At 39.0% G+C, this 18860-nt stretch overlaps 2 protein-coding genes across 2 annotated transcripts; both read right to left on the bottom strand.

Moving 5' to 3' along the window:
* Positions 1 to 5302: 5302 nt before the first annotated feature.
* Positions 5303 to 8005, bottom strand: LOC113026359 (RING finger protein 141-like). Its single transcript, XM_026175055.1, has 4 exons — positions 7736 to 8005; positions 7136 to 7232; positions 6665 to 6819; positions 5303 to 5698 (listed from the first exon to the last, which is right to left on the bottom strand). The coding sequence occupies exons 1-4, from the start codon at positions 7870 to 7872 to the stop codon at positions 5602 to 5604; spliced, it is 486 nt and encodes a 161-aa protein (XP_026030840.1). The 5' UTR covers positions 7873 to 8005; the 3' UTR covers positions 5303 to 5601.
* A 2835-nt stretch (positions 8006 to 10840) lies between these two features.
* LOC113026358 (RING finger protein 141) lies at positions 10841 to 18168 on the bottom strand. The gene is made up of 6 exons (XM_026175054.1): positions 18047 to 18168; positions 15949 to 16152; positions 15303 to 15411; positions 14103 to 14284; positions 13277 to 13384; positions 10841 to 13189 (listed from the first exon to the last, which is right to left on the bottom strand). The coding sequence occupies exons 2-6, from the start codon at positions 16083 to 16085 to the stop codon at positions 13039 to 13041; spliced, it is 687 nt and encodes a 228-aa protein (XP_026030839.1). The 5' UTR covers positions 16086 to 16152; positions 18047 to 18168; the 3' UTR covers positions 10841 to 13038.
* Between the last annotated feature and the right edge of the window lie 692 nt (positions 18169 to 18860).

Raw genomic sequence — 18860 nt, 5'->3', positions numbered from 1 at the left:
ACCTCCCACACAGCCATTGTTCAGACCTGTAGAACAATGCTAATGTGAGCCATTTAAAACTCAATAACTGAAGACTCTGAATTTTGCCTTTACATTCGTCAGAGGCCCCACACTGACAGTGGCTATGACATCAACTATTCACACTTGTGAAACAGACTGTAGTGAGTTGATTTGAAACAGTTAAACGGGGGTCGTTTTTTTGTTTTGAACATCTAATTACTTGGCTTGATTAAAGGGAGACTGTACAGAAATTTTACTTTTTAACACAACAAAAAATATATAAATATATAAAAAAAATGAAAACAGGCATCCAGTCCACCGGAACACAAACCCATGAAGTACAAAATAGGGAGCATCTTTTTATTAATGATAATGCTATAAGAACGCATCTGTTTTATTACACTTCTTTTCACTCACTTTCAGGTTAAAAAGTATCCTTTACTGATGCTTGGACTCCTTTCAGAAGCGATGCAGGATAATGCTGCCACCTCATGGTTGCAACATCATATACATCCCACACAGCAGTTTATGTTTTAGGGCATGTTTAAAAATATGAAACTGGTGTATGTAGATTCAGATGCAGGTATGCTCTTTAAGTTTTAAAATGTAAAGTTTTTTGGAACACTTGCTGACCTGACCACACAGTCATGTAACCACAAGATCAGATGCCATTTTCTGAAGAACTTGTTGAAAGAGCGGCACATCTTTTGAGCCTGTAAAATCTCAAGTTGAATGAATGGATTAAATTGCCAGATAACATTTTATGAATCTCTTTGTTACTTTGCAGGAAAACCCAGAGAACTGAGGTGTCAAAACGTGACAGCAGTGGAAAAAAAGAAAAAACAACTACCCAAAAGTTTTACCTTCGGTCACATAAAATTCTAACTTTAGTATAGTTGAACTGAAATAATATTAAAGAAAATTCCAAAACTGTTGTCTCCTACATAAAAAATACTTATAATAAGTTAAAATACAGGGTGGGCCATTTATATGGATACACCGTAATAACATGGGAATGGTTGGTGATATTGAAGTCCTGTGTGTGGGACATTAGTATATGTGAGGGGGCAAACTCCTCAAGATGGGTGGTGACCATGGTGGCCATTTAGAAGTCGGCCATCTTGGATACAACTTTTGTTTTTTTCAATAGGAAGAGGGCCATGTGACACATCAAACTTATTGGTAATGTAACAGGAAAAACAATGGGGTGCTTGGTTTCAACGTAACTTTATTCTGTCATGAGTTATTTGCAAGTTTCTGACCAGAGGTGGGACCAAGTCATTGTTTTGCAAGTCTCAAGTAAGCCTCAAGTCTTTATCCTCAAGTCTCAAGTCAAGTCTCAAGCAATGTCAGGCAAGTCAGAGTCGAGTCTCAAGTCACTGGTGTAAAAGTCCGAGTCAAGGCACAAGTCTGAAACTTTGAATTTCAAGTCCTTTCGAGTCATTCAAAAAACCGAAAAAAAGCATGTTGCAGTTATATGCTAAATGTAAATATTAGACCATGTAATTTTAAAATCTGTGTTTTTCTCAACACATGACAAAATAGTGAACTTAGAAAATATACACAAATTGTGAAATTGCACCTCTTTAAAATGCAGCTCAATTAAACCTAGCTCCAAGAATAATTTTCACCGACAGTTCTGAGATAAGCTGCATGTTATTCTTGGATGCGGTTGTAGGACCGGCTTTAAAATCGCATGACAAAAATATCATACATATTAAAAAAAACTGTATCACCAACGTAGCCTGGAAAACATTTGCTAGTTAGATGAAGTCAGCTATCTCATCGTAGCATATTTATATGCATATTTATAATTATACGGTTCTTGGAGTGAGTGCATACACTCATGAAGTTTAGTAACTTCAGGTCACTGCAACAAGCCCAGGTACAGTTTACCGACGGATGGGTGCAGGACCTTGAAACGCACCGTGTAGAACGAAAGACCATCATACGTATCATAAGTTTACCAGTCTCACAAATCGTCGTCATAAATATACATTCCTTAACCGTTTATTAATAGGACCTTTGAGCTCAACGATAATTAATTAGTAGTGGAAATAATTTCTGGTAGCATCACAGAAATGTAGCAGTGACAATAATATTGTATGCTGTAATCGTACTGGGCAATTAGTGATACAAAAAAACCCGTTTTATCCTGTGAATAAAAGTATGTGTTTTTGTCAGTGTACCATAATAACAGAAGCGAAACGCAATATTGTGTCAGGACAATTCACTATTTATGCACAATAAATAAAGGAGCATAGCGCGACAATTTCTGTTCAGCGCCAGACTTGCTTGTAACCTATATCACCAATTATGTTAAGAAAAATGACGCATTAACTACAACAGCAGACTGACCTGTGTGGAAATGCTTGGAGCAGACTAACCTGTGAGCTGGAGTGTTCTAGGACGTTATATTTGGTCTTTGAATGGCTGCAATCCAGGCCATCTGTCGCGTCTTTGTTACTTCGGAAACATGGCTCGAACAATTTCTCTTCAACGACGTAATCCGATAACAACCGATCTCTTTACCCGTCGGCTTCCCGTGGCTGTCATGCGACCGGCTATTGCAGTTAATAATACAAGAGCTTCTTGCCATTTTTGTGTTTCTTTTTATCGCTGTATAACTGATTTTAATTGAAAGTCTGTGTGCGCTAGTACCTCTTGCCACGAGTTCCCAGAATCCTTTGCGGTTCTACCCGTGAATGACGTCACATTTTCAATCTCTATATAATATGCATGTTAAATTTTATATTTGGGGTAAAATATCAAGTCTTTTCAAGTAAACCGGTTCAAGTCCAATTCAAGTCCCAAGTCATTGGTGTAAAAGTCCAAGTCAAGTCACAAGTCTCAGAACATTTTTTCAAGTCAAGTCTAAAGTCATAAAATTAATGACTCGAGTCTGACTCGAGTCCAAGTCATGTGACTCGAGTCCACACCTCTGTTTCTGACCACTTATAAAATGTGTTCAATGTGCTGCCCATTGTGTTGAATTGTCAATGCAACCCTCTTCTCCCACTCTTCACACACTGATAGCAACACCGCAGGAGAAATGCCAGCACAGGCATCCAGTATCCGTAGTTTCAGGTGCTGCACATCTCGTCTCTTCACACCATAGACAATTGCCTTCAGATGACCCCAAAGATAAAAGTCTAAGGGGGTCAGACCAGGAGACCTTGGGGGCCATTCAACTGGCCCACGACGACCAATCCACTTTCCAGAAAACTGTTCATCTAGGAATGCTTGGACCTGGCACCCATAATGTGGTGGTGCACCATCTTGCTGGAAAAACTCAGGGAACGTGCCAGCTTCAGTGCATAAAGAGGGAAACACATCATCATGTAGCAATTTCAAATATCCAGTGGCCTTGAGGTTTCCATTGATGAAGAATGGACCCACTATCGTTGTACCCCATATACCACACCAAACCATCACTTTTGTTGTTCCAACAGTCTTGGAGGGATCCATCCAATGTGGGTTAGTGTTAGACCAATAGCGGTGGTTTTGTTTGTTAACTTCACCATTCACATAAAAGTTTGCCTCATCATTGAACAAAATCTATTGAAAAAACAAAAGTTGTATCCAAGATGGCCGACTTCTAAATGGCCACCATGGTCACCACCCATCTTGAGGAGTTTGCCCCCTCACATATACTAATGTGCCACAAACAGGACTTTAATATCACCAACCATTCCCATGTTATTATGGTGTATCCATATAAATGGCCCACCCTGTATATGTGATCAAATGTAAAAGCTGAAATTCACACAACAAAGACCTAGATAACCAATTTCTTTAAATACAACTTTAATTAAGGATTTAATAAATAATAAAGATTAAGGCTACTGCATATTTACATTTAATAAAATCAACACTTTAAATCCACTTAAACAAAACAATTTTAACTCATAACTTAACTGTAAATTATATATGATATCAACTTGGATGGATGGAAAAGATTTCTACAACAGTCAGATTAAAATCATCTTAACAAATAAATGTAAATACTTTTAGAGAAATCAGCACAGCTGACAGGCAAGGTGATTTACAACAGTTAGGGCACCACAACGAGCCAAGTCCTTAAAATCACATGAGCCTATTCAGTCCTGTGTCCTGAACTGCACCAGAACAGGATTTTAGTACAGATTCACATAACACAGCTCATGGTCCATGTCATGTGGGGTACAAACATGCAGGGATACATTGCACAGACATCCAAACAGCTTTATAGATGGAACATAAATTTTCACTTTACTGCTTGTCCAGAAGCCCTGGCAAATACGACAAGTATGTTTGGTGTCTTGGATTTGCACATGAAGGAAGAATAGGACATTTTGGGAAATGATGCTTATTTGCTCAGAGGTTTAAGATTTGATCAGTACCAATTTACTGTCTGTATGTTCACTGCAAGGCCAGAGTCAGTTCCCAAATTTAGCACAGAGACTACAAACAGAATGAAAAGAGCCTGATGCTGTCCAAAAGTTGAAAACAGTCCTGTAATGACTTCATGAAGCAACTTAGCCATGAATCAGTCATATTAAACAAATTAGATATAATTAAATATAACATATTCAAAGAAGATTCAATAACACTGGCTATAGCTGGCCTTTTCTCCTTGTTTCCAGTCTTTGTATGAGGATAATCTAACTGCTGTCCTACAGATATCTGACTTTCCCTGGACAGCAAACAAGACACCAAAATATCAAAGTGATGATTTCAATTATATGAATGAGAGTCATACTTATCAAACTTTACAAGAAAGTGCAACTGTGTCTCTCTCATTCATATCGAAGGAAGGCAATGTCAATGTTGTTTTATAAAGTGCCTAGTTAATCCCAACCACCTCTTAGTAGTACTTTAAGCAACATTTGGTTATTCTGGGTTCCATTAAAATGTTGATGTCAACATGGCAGCGCACAGTAGAGCAGCGGCTACTCACGCTCCCGGAGAACGGGTCGATTCTAATGTTTTATGTCACTTTATCAATGCTGGTCATTATGCCCTTTGCTGCTAAAATATTTATTTACACCTATATTTATACCTACACTCCTTACCCATACTCCATACTGGTACTCAGGTTGTTGCACTCTATTTATAGTATTATTTATTGTATTGTCTTATTACTTGTCATTTCTTTTGTTAAAAAAACAAAACAAAAAAACCCCAACTATTTATTCTAACTTTAAGAAAAAATTTCTGTTTCTTCATTATTTTTGTTTCTTTTCACTCCGGACCGTGTGTACATAATTTCGTTCCACCTCATGTTAACATGTGATGCGAATGACAAATAAAGCTCCTTGGATCCGTGAATGTTACAATTTATTATAATATACAAATACAGATTTATTTTTCACTTCAAACAACATATCACAAAGCTGGTTTCAAAAAGCATCCTGGGATTTTTAGGACTTAAAAGAGGAGATTTTCATTTTCAGAGGCAGTCACAAAGAATATAAAGAGAAGAAACCTGCTGGATTCTTTTCTATCTTGCTCTTTAGGAGGAAAAAGTCTTCTTATGTGGGTGTATCTCCATTTCCTATGTACTTAGCTAAGTATTCGACATTTTAAAGCATGTATGGGTGGCTTCCCTCATTAGTCACATTAGGGAAGTAGTCTCTGAAGATCAGATATTACCCACGATTCGCTGTCAGCAGTCACATGCAGATGACATGCTAGGTCGCTTAGGCTCTGACCACTCCTACAGAAACAGAAGAGGATGTGGAATAATTACGGTGTGTGTGAATAACAGGAAGTTTAGATTTTTCAGTAACAAATTTTCATCATCAATTGCTGCTTGTATACAGAGAAAACATAAACTGTTTTATTATTTATCTACAGAGGAAGGCAACTTAAATTAGCTTTTCTACCTTTTTTAGTAGAAATATGTCTGATAAATCCTGAAGGTTTGCAATCAAGGAATTGAGAAAATAATATCCCTCTGTGTTCTAAAAATGTCCAAAAGTTTTAACACGACCCATCAATCAGCCCCCTAGCCTTGCCTCTGGATGAGAAATCACTCTGCTGCAAAGAAATTATATAATTCATGCAGATTGTGGAGCATTAAAAGAAATATTTCTGTAGTCTTACAGCACTGACACCTGTGGTGAGCAGGAAAAACTGCATTAACTGCATTGTTAGGCTGCTTGGAGATTCGGGCCGGAAACACAACATTTGATATAAGCACAAGTGTAATGGTTTTAATGGCATGTACGTTCCAACATTATCATTACTGCTCAGCTGGCAAATATAAGATCAAGTGGGTGTATTCAAAGGGACTGAATGCATTTGCATAAGAATCTGTGGGAGCTGGGGATCACACATGCTCTTCCTGAGGCACCAAAACCTTTAGTCTTTAAAGGAGTCCTTTTTTGTTCCAAACAAAACAACGACCAACCTGTGGTTAAATTGTCCAGAAAAGCTTTAGCTGAAACCTTTTAAATAGCTTTTTAAAATGGTAACCCTACAGCTGAGTTTTTAGACCACCAACATGCCCAAGTAGTGAGGTCCCACTTTGATTTGGCTGCAATGACCTTTGGTGTATGTTGTTCCCATGCTCTCTTTCCCCCTATTTCCTGTTCATTGTCACTATTAAATAAAGTTATAAAAGTACTTATAATTGCTGAATGTGCTATAAAATGTATGCTTTATGTCATGACTGCCTGACCTGCTGGCCTGGCAGGAGTCAGCCAGGAGCTCAGTAGAGGGGCTCTTTGCAGACGGCACCTGAAGACTCTGGCTGGCGATGTCATGATACAGCTTGATGAACTGATACAGGTTCATGATCTGCGATGCTTCCACCATGCCATTCTCCTTACTGATCTGTGAGGAAGAAAAGGCAATCATGTGACTTAATGACTGGTAGTGCATGCAGTTTCAATCTTACACTGTGCCAAAATAGTTGGCTATAACCCACCGATGACAGGCTTCTCAAGCCCAGCACGGTTTTTTAATCCAAGCTACCAGTTGATAGCTGCTATCAGCAATCTATTACAGGATGTATTTCTCTATTTCTCTAGGGGCAGAATTACCTTTCCCCTTTTACAGGAGTATGGTTTCACTCACATCTGTCCCTCTCTGTCATAAATGTGTGGGCAGATGCCTCTGTTGGCATGTGGGGAAGGCTCTTTGGTCTCACCTTGGTACACACAACCCTGACAGCCACCTTCCACAAGGCTGTAGCATCAGATCCTGGCTGCACTTCAAACAACAGGTCATTCTGCTGTTCAGCAGTACTGACAGAGAAGAATGAGAGAGGGGAGAAGTTATGTTTTTCTCCATAAACCATTCAGCCAAATGACAAAGCAGTGCCACAATATTCATAACAGAATTTTTACATTTATTTTTCATCATGCTGAATTTCAAAAATGTATTTTCATTACTAATACTTAACAACACTGCTCGGTGCTATTCACTTCGTGTTTATTTGACCTTCAGCTGCACTATCATGCCTTGCAGCTTTCAAGCTCCAGGAGCTTGTGAGCTAAAAAAAAAAAACCTAGCTAGTAAACTAGCAGAAATGTATGTAATGCTAGAAAATAAGGAAGGTTAAATCCCAGATATCATAAAAGCACTGACGCTAGCTCTCAAATTGAAAAGTCTACGTAAAATCAGCCCAAAGGTACACTTTTGAACTAGGTTAAGTTTGTCGGCCTGTTCATTCTGCACAAAACTGTTTTATGTTAAAGAAAAGCCGCTTGCTGTTCTCTAAAGCTGTCTTTAACGACCTGTCACTTACATGTCATTAAGTTCAGCCAGTCTTCCCAGGAACTCCTCGTAAGTTAAGTAGCGACTGTCACGAAGCAATTCTAAACATTTCTCCAGCTTCTGACGGAGCTGGTTCATAACTCCCTGACCTGAGATCTGCTGACCCATCCCGGTGTTGTGTTAAAAGCACCAGTAACACTCGCAAACCAACAGAGGAAAAATATTTTTCTAAGTGGAGGATGAAGCTGGCGGTTGGTCTAGCAGTTTCCGGTTGCCTAGGTAACCCACTAACGTATTTACCCGAGCCATTTGGTAAGCCAATTATTTGGAGCACTTTAATGGCCACAGGTTAATAATAGCTATATTTATAACTAGTAAAATCTTATAAAAAGCCAAAGATTTGTGACTTGCAGTGACTTACTGCAAAAACAGATTCATGCTGGTCTTTGAATAGCCATAGTAAAACAGCATAGGAGTGATCACACATGGCACACATAAGGAACAAAGGTTATACAGATGTCAGAGAGTGCCTTGAAACAGGAATATCTGAATCATTACACTGTGGTGGTGAAGTGATTAGCACTGTTGTCTCAGAGCAATAAAGTTCCTGGTGCAAATCCTAGCTGTCACAACTGACTCGTGAAAAATGCAAAATTCTTGAAAGATGGGTTGTAAAACAGCTAACTGATTATTTACAGAAACAATGTTAGTGGAGGTTACAAATGATCTTCTTATGGCCTCTGACAGTGGACCCGTTTCTGTGCTTGTCCTGCTAGACGTCAGTAGAGCATTCGGTACTGTTAGCAATAGTTTATTACAGCTATTGGAACATGCTGTAGGTATTAAAGGTATTGCAATGTGAATTCTCAATAATCCTTGGCTTCACTGTGTCTTTACCTCCGTAAAAGCAATGATGGGGCAGCTTGGACACCTTAGTTTGTGAGTTAGGTGTTCTCAATAATTCAAGAACGAGGCAGTGTAGGAGCTTCAAATTGACACCACAGGTGTAACTACAAAAAAATCAGATAAGTTAGAATCTCAGTGACTTCGACCTCAAGGTCAAGGTCAAAGGTCAAGTTTTATAAAAATCTTATGAATATGATAACCTAAGAATAAAGTGATGTAGGAGCTTCAAATTGATACCACGGGTGCAACAAATAAAAATATTCTATGCATTTGAACCTCAGTGACCTCGACCTCAAAGTCAGAGAATCAGTGAATGCAGTAACTTGAGAACAAGGCAAAGTAGTCTAGTAGGAGGCTGAGGGGTAGCACTGGCAGTTGCCAGATTTTTTTTTTTACCATTTTTTGTCCCCATCCATTTTCTTCGGCTTATCCAGGGCCAGCTCGCGGGGGCAGCAGCCTAAGCAGAGAAGGCCAGACCTCCCTCTCCCCAGCCACCTCCAGCTTATCAGGAGGGACACCAAGGTATTCCCAGGCCAGCTGAAAGATATGATCTCTCCAGCATGTCCTGGGTGTGCCCCGGGGCCTCCTCCTGGTGGGACATGCCTGGAAACCGTCCAGAAGGCATACTTATCAGATGCCCAAACCACCTCCTTTCTATGTGAAGGAACAGCGGCTCTACTCTGAGCCCCTCCCGGATGGCTGAACTTCTCACCCCATCTTTAAGGGAGAGGCCAGCCCCCCTTCGTAGGAACCCCATTGCCACCGCTTGTATCCGCAATCTTGTTCATTCGATCACTATCCACACCTCATGACCACAGGTGAGGGTAGGAACGTAGATCGACCGGTAAATTGAGAGCTTCGCTTTTACATTCACCTCTCTCTTCACCACAGTGGACCAGTACAATGTCTACATCACTGCAGGTGCAGCACCAATCCGTCTGTCAATCTCCCGTTCCCTTCTCCTGTCACTCGTGCAGGACGTACCAGACTTAATCTACTCCACCCTTTTCAGATTTGAAGGTGCCGATCCTCATTCCCACTGCTTCACACTCGGCTGCAAACCGTTCCGGTGCAAGCTGGAAGCCATCACCTGATGAAGCCAACAGAACCACATCACCACAGCCTTCCATCACTTGGCTACGCCTAGAAATTCTGTATATAAAAATTATGAACAGAATGGGTCACAAAGGGCAGCTCTGGTAGAGTGCTTCACCCACCGGGAACAAGTTCGACTTATTGCCGGCTATGCAGACCAAGCTCTTGTAACGGTTATATAAGGATCAAATGGCCCGTAACAATGGGCCAGACACCGCATACTCCCAAAGCACCTCCCACAGGACACTCCGAGGGACACGGTCGAATGTCTTCTCCAAGTCCACAAAACACATGTAGACTGGTTGGGCAAACTCGCATGCACCCTCAAGTATCCTTGAAAGGATAAAGAGCTGGTCCAGTGTTCCACGACCAGGACGAAAACAGCATTATTCCTCCTGTATATAACTTACGGACTAACTCTCCTTTCCAGCACCCTGGCATAGACTTTCCCAGGGAGCCTGAGGAGTGTGATCCCCCTATAGTTGGAACACACCCTGTGGTCCGGTAAACATGAGAACCAACCATCCTGGTCTTCCAATCCAGAGGTATCACCCCTGATCTCCATGCAACATTGCAGAGGCATGTCAACCAAGACAGTCCTACGATATCCAGAGTCTTCAGGAACTCAGGGCGGACCTCATCCACCCGAGGTGCTCTGCCAGGCTCTGGGTCTGGAATTATTTAACTGCCTCAAGTGAGAGGCCTGACCAGGGGGACAAGGGCCCGGACAACATATCTCCTGGGATCCCTGGGACACACAAACCACTACACCACGATAAGGTAGCAATTTGCGGAGGGGTATGGTTAACGTGTAAACCACATGAACAACTAGGTTTCACTCTTTTTTATTTTAAAATGAAATGTCCCACCACCATTGAGTTTACATGTTCAAACCTGTAAAACAATGCCAATGTTAGCCATGTAAAACTCATAAGATTAAGCATTTATGATTTTTTCCTATACATCTTAACACCAGTCTGATACAGTAGGCTACATCACTTAGGCTTTTATTGCCAAAGAAAATCTTGTTTCCAAACAGAATAAGCTGTATAAAAATGTAGCTTATACAGTTTATTGCATATGAAACAACTTATTAACAAAAGTTGCAAAAACTTTCAATTCAACAGTCATAAAGTGCCAAAAATTGAGTATCTATTTATTAAGGATAATACAGTAAGAATGGTTCTGTTATTACACTTCCCTTCATTCACTATAACAAATACAATGTCTGTACTATGCCAGGACCCCAGAAGGAATACAGGATAATGCTACCATCTTATGGTTGCAACATCACATTACACAGCAGTTTATGTTCATAAACTTTATAATGTAAATATTAAAAACTTTCTTTGACATTTTTCTGAATGGACCATGCAGTCATGCAACAAGATCAGACACAGTTTGCTAAAGAGCTTGTAAAAGACTTCTCTTACTGCTGAACATCTCTGGGGTGTGTTTATTTCAGCTTGAATGAAAGGATTAAAGCGCCAAAATAACATTTATGAAGGCAAATATAATCATCTCCATCAACTACGCACAAGCACCCAGAGAAGTGAGGTCGAACAAAATGAACAGAACTGAAATATTACTGATATTTCAAAACTATAGGAATAAATTGCTAAAATAAATGTGAAAAATGCTAAACTGAAGAATTCACTGAACTTCACACAACAAAGATCTAAATAAGTCATTTCTTTAATACAACTTTAAATGAAGAATTGGATTTGAGTAAAACAGAAATGAAATCTATAAGGTTCATACATATTCACATTTAATAAAATATTTCCGGAAGAATCAACTTCGAGTGTCACAGCTATGTCAACTTAAACTGAAAGTGCCACTAGGGATCGGTTAGACCCAGGGTGAAACGAAAACAAAACACAATTTCAGTGATTTTACTTAACTGTTCCCCTACAAGCTGCCTCTCTCTCAGTCATTAAGTTGCTTTTAATTACAGTCACGTCGAAGCACAGAGTGCAGTTTTGGGAGTGCAAACTAAAAGATTTCTACAGAATTCATATTAAAATAGTGTAAATAAAGATGAGAGAAAAATAATTAGAAAAAAATTCATAAAAGTAAAAAGAGGAGAACAACTTATGTGACAGGCAAGGTTATTTACAACAGTTAAGACACCACAACGAGCCAAGTCCTTAAAATCACATGAGCCTATTCAGTCCTGTGTCCTGAACTGCACCAGAACAGGATTTTAGCACAGATTCACATAACACAGCTCATGGTCCATGTCATGTGGGGTACAAACATGCAGGGATACATTGCACAGACATCCAAACAGCTTTATAGATGGAACATAAATTTTCACTTTACTGCTTGTCCAGAAGCCCTGGCAAATACGACAAGTATGTTTGGTGTCTTGGATTTGCACATGAAGGAAGAATAGGACATTTTGGGAAATGATGCTTATTTGCTCAGAGGTTTAAGATTTGATCAGTACCAATTTACTGTCTGTATGTTCACTGCAAGGACAGAGTCAGTTCCCAAATTTAGCACAGAGACTACAAACAGAATGAAAAGAGCCTGATGCTGTCCAAAAGTTGAAAACAGTCCTGTAATGACTTCATGAAGCAACTTAGCCATGAATCAGTCTACAGCAAAAAAAAAAAAATCACCTTTAAACCTCTCTATTTTTCACATTTAGATATAGTTAAATATAACAAATTCAAAGATGATTTGATAAAACTGACTACAGCCAGCCCTTTCTCCTTGTTTCCAGTCTTTGTATGAGGATAATCTAACTGCTGTCCTACAGATATCTGACTTTCCCTGGACAGCAAACAAGACACTTTCCCAAAATATCAAAGTGATGATTTAAATTATATGAATGAGAGTCATACTTATCAAACTTTACAAGGAAGTGCAACTGTGTCTCTCTCATTCATATCGAAGGAAGGCAATGTCAACATGTATCAGCATTTGTTTTATAAAGTGCCTAGTTAACCCCAACCACCTCTTAGTAGTACTTTAAGCAACATTTGGTTATTCTGGGTTCCATTAAAATGTTACAATTTATTGTAATATACAAATACAATTGTTTCACTTCAAACAACATATCACAAAACTCCATAAAGTACATCATCAACAATACTCTGGTTTCAAAAAGCATCCTGGGATTTTTAGGACTTATAAGAGGAGATTTTCAGAAGCTATCACAAAGAATATAAAGAGAAGACACCTGCTGGATTCTTTTCTGTTTTACTCTTTAGGGGGGGGGAAAGAAACCTCTCAGTGAAAGTGGTGTTTTGTGTTTCAGTATGTAAAGTCTACTGAAGTGGGTATATTTCCCTTTGCTATCTACTTGGCTCAGTATTCTGCATGTTAAGGCCTGTGTGGGTGGCCCGCCTCATCAGCCAGGTTGAGGATGTAGCCGGCTATGTCATCCTCTGTGGGGATATCAGACATTACCCACGATTCGTTGGCAGCAGTCACTTGCAGACGGCAGATTGGGCAATTTCGGCTCTGGCCACTCCTACAGAAACAGAAGAGGGTGTGTAATTTAATGTTTTACAACGCTATAGATGAATTTGAATAATTCAAGCTTATTTGATTATCTCACCATTTATCAATGCATTTCTGACAGAAGCTATGTGCACAGGGCAGAATGAGGTCAGATTTTCCATCCATGCAGATGCAACACTCCTCTTCATCGGTCAGCTGCTTCACTCTGCATGGAAATGTATACAGAAGAGGGGAAAACAATTTCATTATTTTCTTTAACGCTAGGCACACTTTATCTTCATTTTTTAGAAATGAAAACAAAAAGCATAAGAAGTGTTTTAGAAACACTTTTTTATGCTCAGGATTCGCCTGAGGATAAATATTTCTCGGGGTTATAAAAATGTGTAAAAGCCTTAAAATGACCCATCAGTCACTGCCCCCCTCAACTTTACAGAATAAGGAATCGCTCAGCTGTAAAAAAACAAAAACAAAACAAAAAAAAAAACAACCTTAAAAATATATAATTCATGCAGATGGTGGGGCATTAAAAAACATTTTCTGTAGTCTTGCATCAGTAACACATGTGCTGAGCAGGGAGACTGCATTTTGGGCACTTGGAGGCTAAAGCTGGAAACAGCATTGATATTTGCACAAGTGTAACATTTTTAATAGCGCATATGTTCACAAACATCATTACTGCTCAGCTGACAAACAAAAGTCCAATATTCTATATTTTTTCAGGTCTGTTGTAGGAAAACTCTCCTTCAAAATCTGGCAATGATTACAAGTGAGTGCATTCGCTGAACAAAGACCTCTGCTGCATGTTGTACCACTGCTCTCTTTTCCCATAATCCCTGTCCATCTTCACTATTAAAAAACGTCATGAAAATCTAATTGTTGTGTGTGCACTTTATATCATAGCTGTCCATTTCCTGGTAACTGACCTGCCCATCCACATGCTGGCCTGGCAGGAGTCAGTGGAGGGAAGCTCGGTTGAGGGGCCCTTAGTGGCACCCTCTACAGACAACACTTCAGCTGCCTGGCTGGTGATGTCACGATAGAGTTGGATGAACTGATACAGGTTCATGATCCGCGATGCTTCAACCATGCCATTCTCCTTATTGATCTGGAGGGAAGCAAAGGCAATCACAAGAGCACTCACAGAGCAACTCCCACCAAAGGGCAAAGGTTATACTAAAACTGTGATGTTTTCATGACAACGTGCTGATGTAAGTAGTTCTCATAGATCATTTGTGCTGATGTGAGCATTGTTAATATGGAAATCTAGTGTAGCATATTAATCTTGTTGGTCATTGTGATTATAATGTATTAAAAAATAATGTTTTAAAGAGTTCAAAGAAAGGAAGTGCTTATGCTACTCAATGACTATTATACTGCTTTAGAATCTGGAAATGATCCGATGGAAAGTTTTTCCTAATTCATGTGATTCTAAACTTTGACCTTGAAGCATTACATACTATAACTGTGCATTTTATTATTTTAACCATATGATTGGAGCAGAATTGGCTGACATCTTTTAGCTTCTATAACCTGTAAAAACATGAGACTTTAACATCTATTCATGCAGTATGTGATTTTGTGGAACTTTATGGTGTCATGTTATGACTCAAGCTGTTATTAGTATCTACCATCACACAAAATTTGAAAATGATATCTTGGAAACTGCAGACAGTTGACATCTAACAGACAGACACAAACAAATGCAACCAACTACATACACAACTTTTTGTTTCTTCATATTAATTATGAAGAAACAAAAACTTTCTATTTTTTTTTGCCTGGTCAGTGGCAGTGTTACATTACGTTTAAAGTTAAAAACCGATGTGGAACAATGAGTTAAACTGTCAGAGATCTATTACCCTCACCTACCCTGTAATATTATTATGATCCCCAGAAAGGGCTTGATTTTTGTGAAATAGTAAACATCATTCTGATAAGAGTCCATTTCCAAACAATAAATTGGTTTTAACACTTGCAGACATCCCAGGAGATCCCTCAGAGCATGGTTTCCTCATATAAACACAATTTACAGGAGTATGGTTTCACTCACATCTGTCCCTCTCTGTCATAAATGTGTGTGCAGATGCCTCTGTTGGCATGTGGGGAAGGCTCTTTGGTCTCACCTTGGTACACACAACCCTGACAGCCACTTTCCACAAGGCTGTAGCATCAGATCCTGGCTGCACCTCAAACAGCAGGTGCTTCTGCTGTCCAGCAGCTAGCTTGGCCGTACTGAGAGAGACGCAGGAGAGAGGGGAAAAGGTTATGTTTATCTCCATAAACCATTCCAACCATCCTCCATAAAGCACGCAGATTTTTGATTTATTTCTCATCATGATGAATGTTAAAAAAAAAAAACATTTTCATTGCGCCTTCTTTTTCAGGTGTTTTCAATGATTATTTTCATCAATAACACTGCACTGTGCTGTTTATTTTGTTGTCACATTAATCTTTTTTTCAGAATTGCTATAACAAAGCCTTTCTCTACTCCACCTTCTGCTGCATTATCATGCCTTGCAGCTATTACCTCTAGGAGTTTGTAAGCTAAAGGTAAACTGGCAGAACTGTGTCTAATGCTGGGGGAATAAGGAAGGCCAAATCCCATATGTCATAAAAGTACTGATGCCAGCACTCAATTTGAAGAGTCCCAAAGGTACACTTTGTGAAATAGGTCAAGTTTCTCCACCTATCCATTCTGCACAAAAACTGTTTGTCTTAAAGAAAAGCTATTTGTTGTACGGGAAAGCTAATCATCTTTAACAGACTTACACGTCATTAAGTTCAGCCACTCTTGCTAGAAACTCCTCGTAGTTTAGGTAGCCGCTGTCACGAACCAATCCGGCATGTTTCACCAGCTTCTCAGGCAGATGGTTCATCACCGCCTGACCTGAGATCTGCTGACCCATCCCGGCAGCAGTAGAACTCACACAAGAGAAGAGGCAAAAGGCAGCACCTCATTCAGTTCTTCCAAACCTGGTGGGAAATGATTGCCTTAAATTATTAGTGCCTTAGATTAATATTTTAGTTAAAGAAAGACATACAAAATATAGTGAAAACACACAAAAATGAAGTGTGCATTCATCTGTATTAAAATATGCTGTGGCACAGATGATCGTAGGCCTTAGAGAATATGGCAAGTACATGAAGCATACCAAGACCCAGAATTTAACCAACCAAAATTTCAAAAAGGAGCAAAAGGCATAGGACCAAGATAAAGAAGTGTACCTTTCTTTCTGGGATTAGTTAAAGGTCCTCTCACATTCAGCTGGTTGAGAATGCAACAGCTCAGCTTCTTAGTGGACAGTGTCACATCACCAAAGTCTTTGCTTTTCTCTACTGGCTCTCTGTACATTTTAGAGCTGACTTTTAAAGCATGTTTGGGTCCTTGCTTCCTAACGGAGATATTGGCCCCAAATGAGCCGGTTTGCAGCCTTAGCTTCACAGCTGGGCTTTCTTGGCCATCCCACATTTTTGGCTTAAATCTATGCATCTAGTCGTTCTAACTAGGGCTGCTCAATTAATCGAATTTTAATCACGATTACGATCTGGGCTTTCAACGATCATTAAAAATGACTGAGCGATTATTAGACCCTCCCTCGTGCTTTACTCTCGCGCTGCTCCGTGTGGCAAATCGAGCGCACACAACAATTAAGAGGACCCGAGGGAAGCTCGGAAAGCTAAGCAGAAGTTATTTGGAGAGGAGAGTGACTGCCGTTGGTTGAAAAGAGAGGTAAAAAAAACTTCAGTGGGGTGGAAACATTATGGGTTCGCGGAGTCAGACGTGGATCAAGTAGACATAGTGTGTAAACTTTGCTACGGTGTCGTAGCTGCGCCACAGAGCAGCACTGCAAAGTTCACTAAACATAGATGTTTACATTTTTCATTTATTTTTTATATTGCAAACATTTGCACTGTTATCAGTATTTGCACACTATTTTATATTATTTTTTGACAATCTTTAAAGTCATTATTCAATACATTGTTATTGTTAAATAAATATCGTCAAATAATCAAGATCTCAATTTCAGTGAAAATAATCGTGATTATCATTTTTGCCATAATCGAGCAGCCCTAGTTCTAACAAACACGTTTATCAAATTGCTTTCACATGATATTGTTTGTTTTTTGCGTTTTTCCTTTAATCATCACTTATGGTTTCATAATGGTTTGTGTATTGCTTTTAGCTGAATTTTCTTGTGTACTTTACTGTTATAGTTGTTCGCCCCGGCCTTTGATTTTTTTTATTTTTGTAATTGCTCGTCTAAAAAGTTACTATTACACTAGTAATCCCTTTAAAACTTAGTTGGAAAGGGACAGAATATTAATGAAACACGACTAGATAATTAAAAACACTTAGATGACTATCAGGTAATAACAAACTCATCCTCTCCCACCAGCTACCTCGAGACTTCCTGTGGCTGCATGCATACATAGAACATATCGATGTGTCAAACCTCACGTAGACCTGACAATAATCTATAAGTCATAAAAAAAAATAAACAGCCAAATGCTCGCAAGGGCAGCAGCTCTGCTGTATTAGCTAAATTAGCATCAACATCCAGCGACGCTAACAACGTCGGCGTTTATTTTAGACTTCAACGTAAGAACCGCATAGCAGCAGCGCTCCTTCTTCGAAAGTACTTATAGCTGCAGAGTTTTAGACCTCTCCAGACAGTAAACCTCAGTTTAAACTTCACAACTGTAGTAACAGCGTAATATTACTGAGGAGCACTCTGCTAACAACTAGCTGCATTACTTTGCTTGAAACTTAACCAATACCAGAAGAAGCGAAACGTAGAAAATAAATAAATAAAAATGGGATAAATATGATCCTCTGCTGCAACTGTGACACGTAGGTGCTTCTTACCAAACAGTGCAGAGTCCACGTAGGAGGCACCATCCAAATTTCACCACTAGCCTCGCTTTTAGCTTCTGTTTGTCTTGGTACCACAACACTGGCGCGGCTTCATGACGTTGGAGTGTGACGACCTTACGTCAGTCGTTTGCGTTAGTAATAATAATAAGATTATTGATAAACAAACAAACAAACAAACAATTAATTAAATAAATAAATATTAGGCCTACACAACATTTACCCGCTTCTGAAACTTGTTTTGAAAAGATTCAAAATAAATAATGTTTGGTCTATAAATTAATTCGTTCCCTATCATTTTTCCATTCATTTTTTTCCTTATCATTTTTTGTATACATTCAAGAATGATCTGGATTTTTTAAAAAAAACTGTAGAAAATGTGTCTGCTGTAGTATTTATAAGTCAAAATAACAATAAATAAATAAATAAATAAATAAATAAATAAATAAATAAATAAAGTAATAAATATAACTAATAATAAAATAATTTAAAAAAAAAAACTAAACAAAAACAGGAACCAAGCCAACTTTCCTACATTTCCTTACAGATTAAACAATATAGGACCATCTTAGAAGTAAACCGTCCCCCCCACCCCCACAAAAAATCCATTAAGATCTTTGTGTGAATGAATGCTATACGTACCAGAAATTCTGACATTATGAAACGGAAAAGTAACTGATTGCTCTTAGTTAATATCTGTTTTGTTTTGGGGTGTTTCTTTGTTTTTGTCTTTGTTTTTTTATTGTTGGTGTACAGTTTTTCTTTTCCCCACCTCAGTTTATTATGCTGAAAAAATACAGATCCAAGA

This window comes from Astatotilapia calliptera, chromosome 7 (genome assembly GCF_900246225.1).
Source record: "Astatotilapia calliptera chromosome 7, fAstCal1.2, whole genome shotgun sequence".
Lineage (NCBI taxonomy): Eukaryota > Metazoa > Chordata > Actinopteri > Cichliformes > Cichlidae > Astatotilapia > Astatotilapia calliptera.
Note: the sequence above shows the minus strand (reverse complement) of the source record. Positions and strands in the feature narration are given on the sequence as shown.

Coding starts and splice junctions, on each gene's coding strand:
- LOC113026358 (XM_026175054.1), bottom strand. CDS start 16,085: ATGGGTCAGCAGATCTCAGGTCAGGCGGTGATGAACCATCTGCCTGAG. Junction 15,412..15,948: donor GTGGCTGAACTTAATGACGT/GTAAGTCTGTTA, acceptor CGTCTCTCTCAG/TACGGCCAAGCTAGCTGCTG. Junction 13,385..14,102: donor GCCAGCATGTGGATGGGCAG/GTCAGTTACCAG, acceptor ATTTCCATGCAG/AGTGAAGCAGCTGACCGATG.
- LOC113026359 (XM_026175055.1), bottom strand. CDS start 7,872: ATGGGTCAGCAGATCTCAGGTCAGGGAGTTATGAACCAGCTCCGTCAG. Junction 7,233..7,735: donor CTGGCTGAACTTAATGACAT/GTAAGTGACAGG, acceptor CTTCTCTGTCAG/TACTGCTGAACAGCAGAATG. Junction 6,820..7,135: donor TCAGGGTTGTGTGTACCAAG/GTGAGACCAAAG, acceptor TCTTCCTCACAG/ATCAGTAAGGAGAATGGCAT.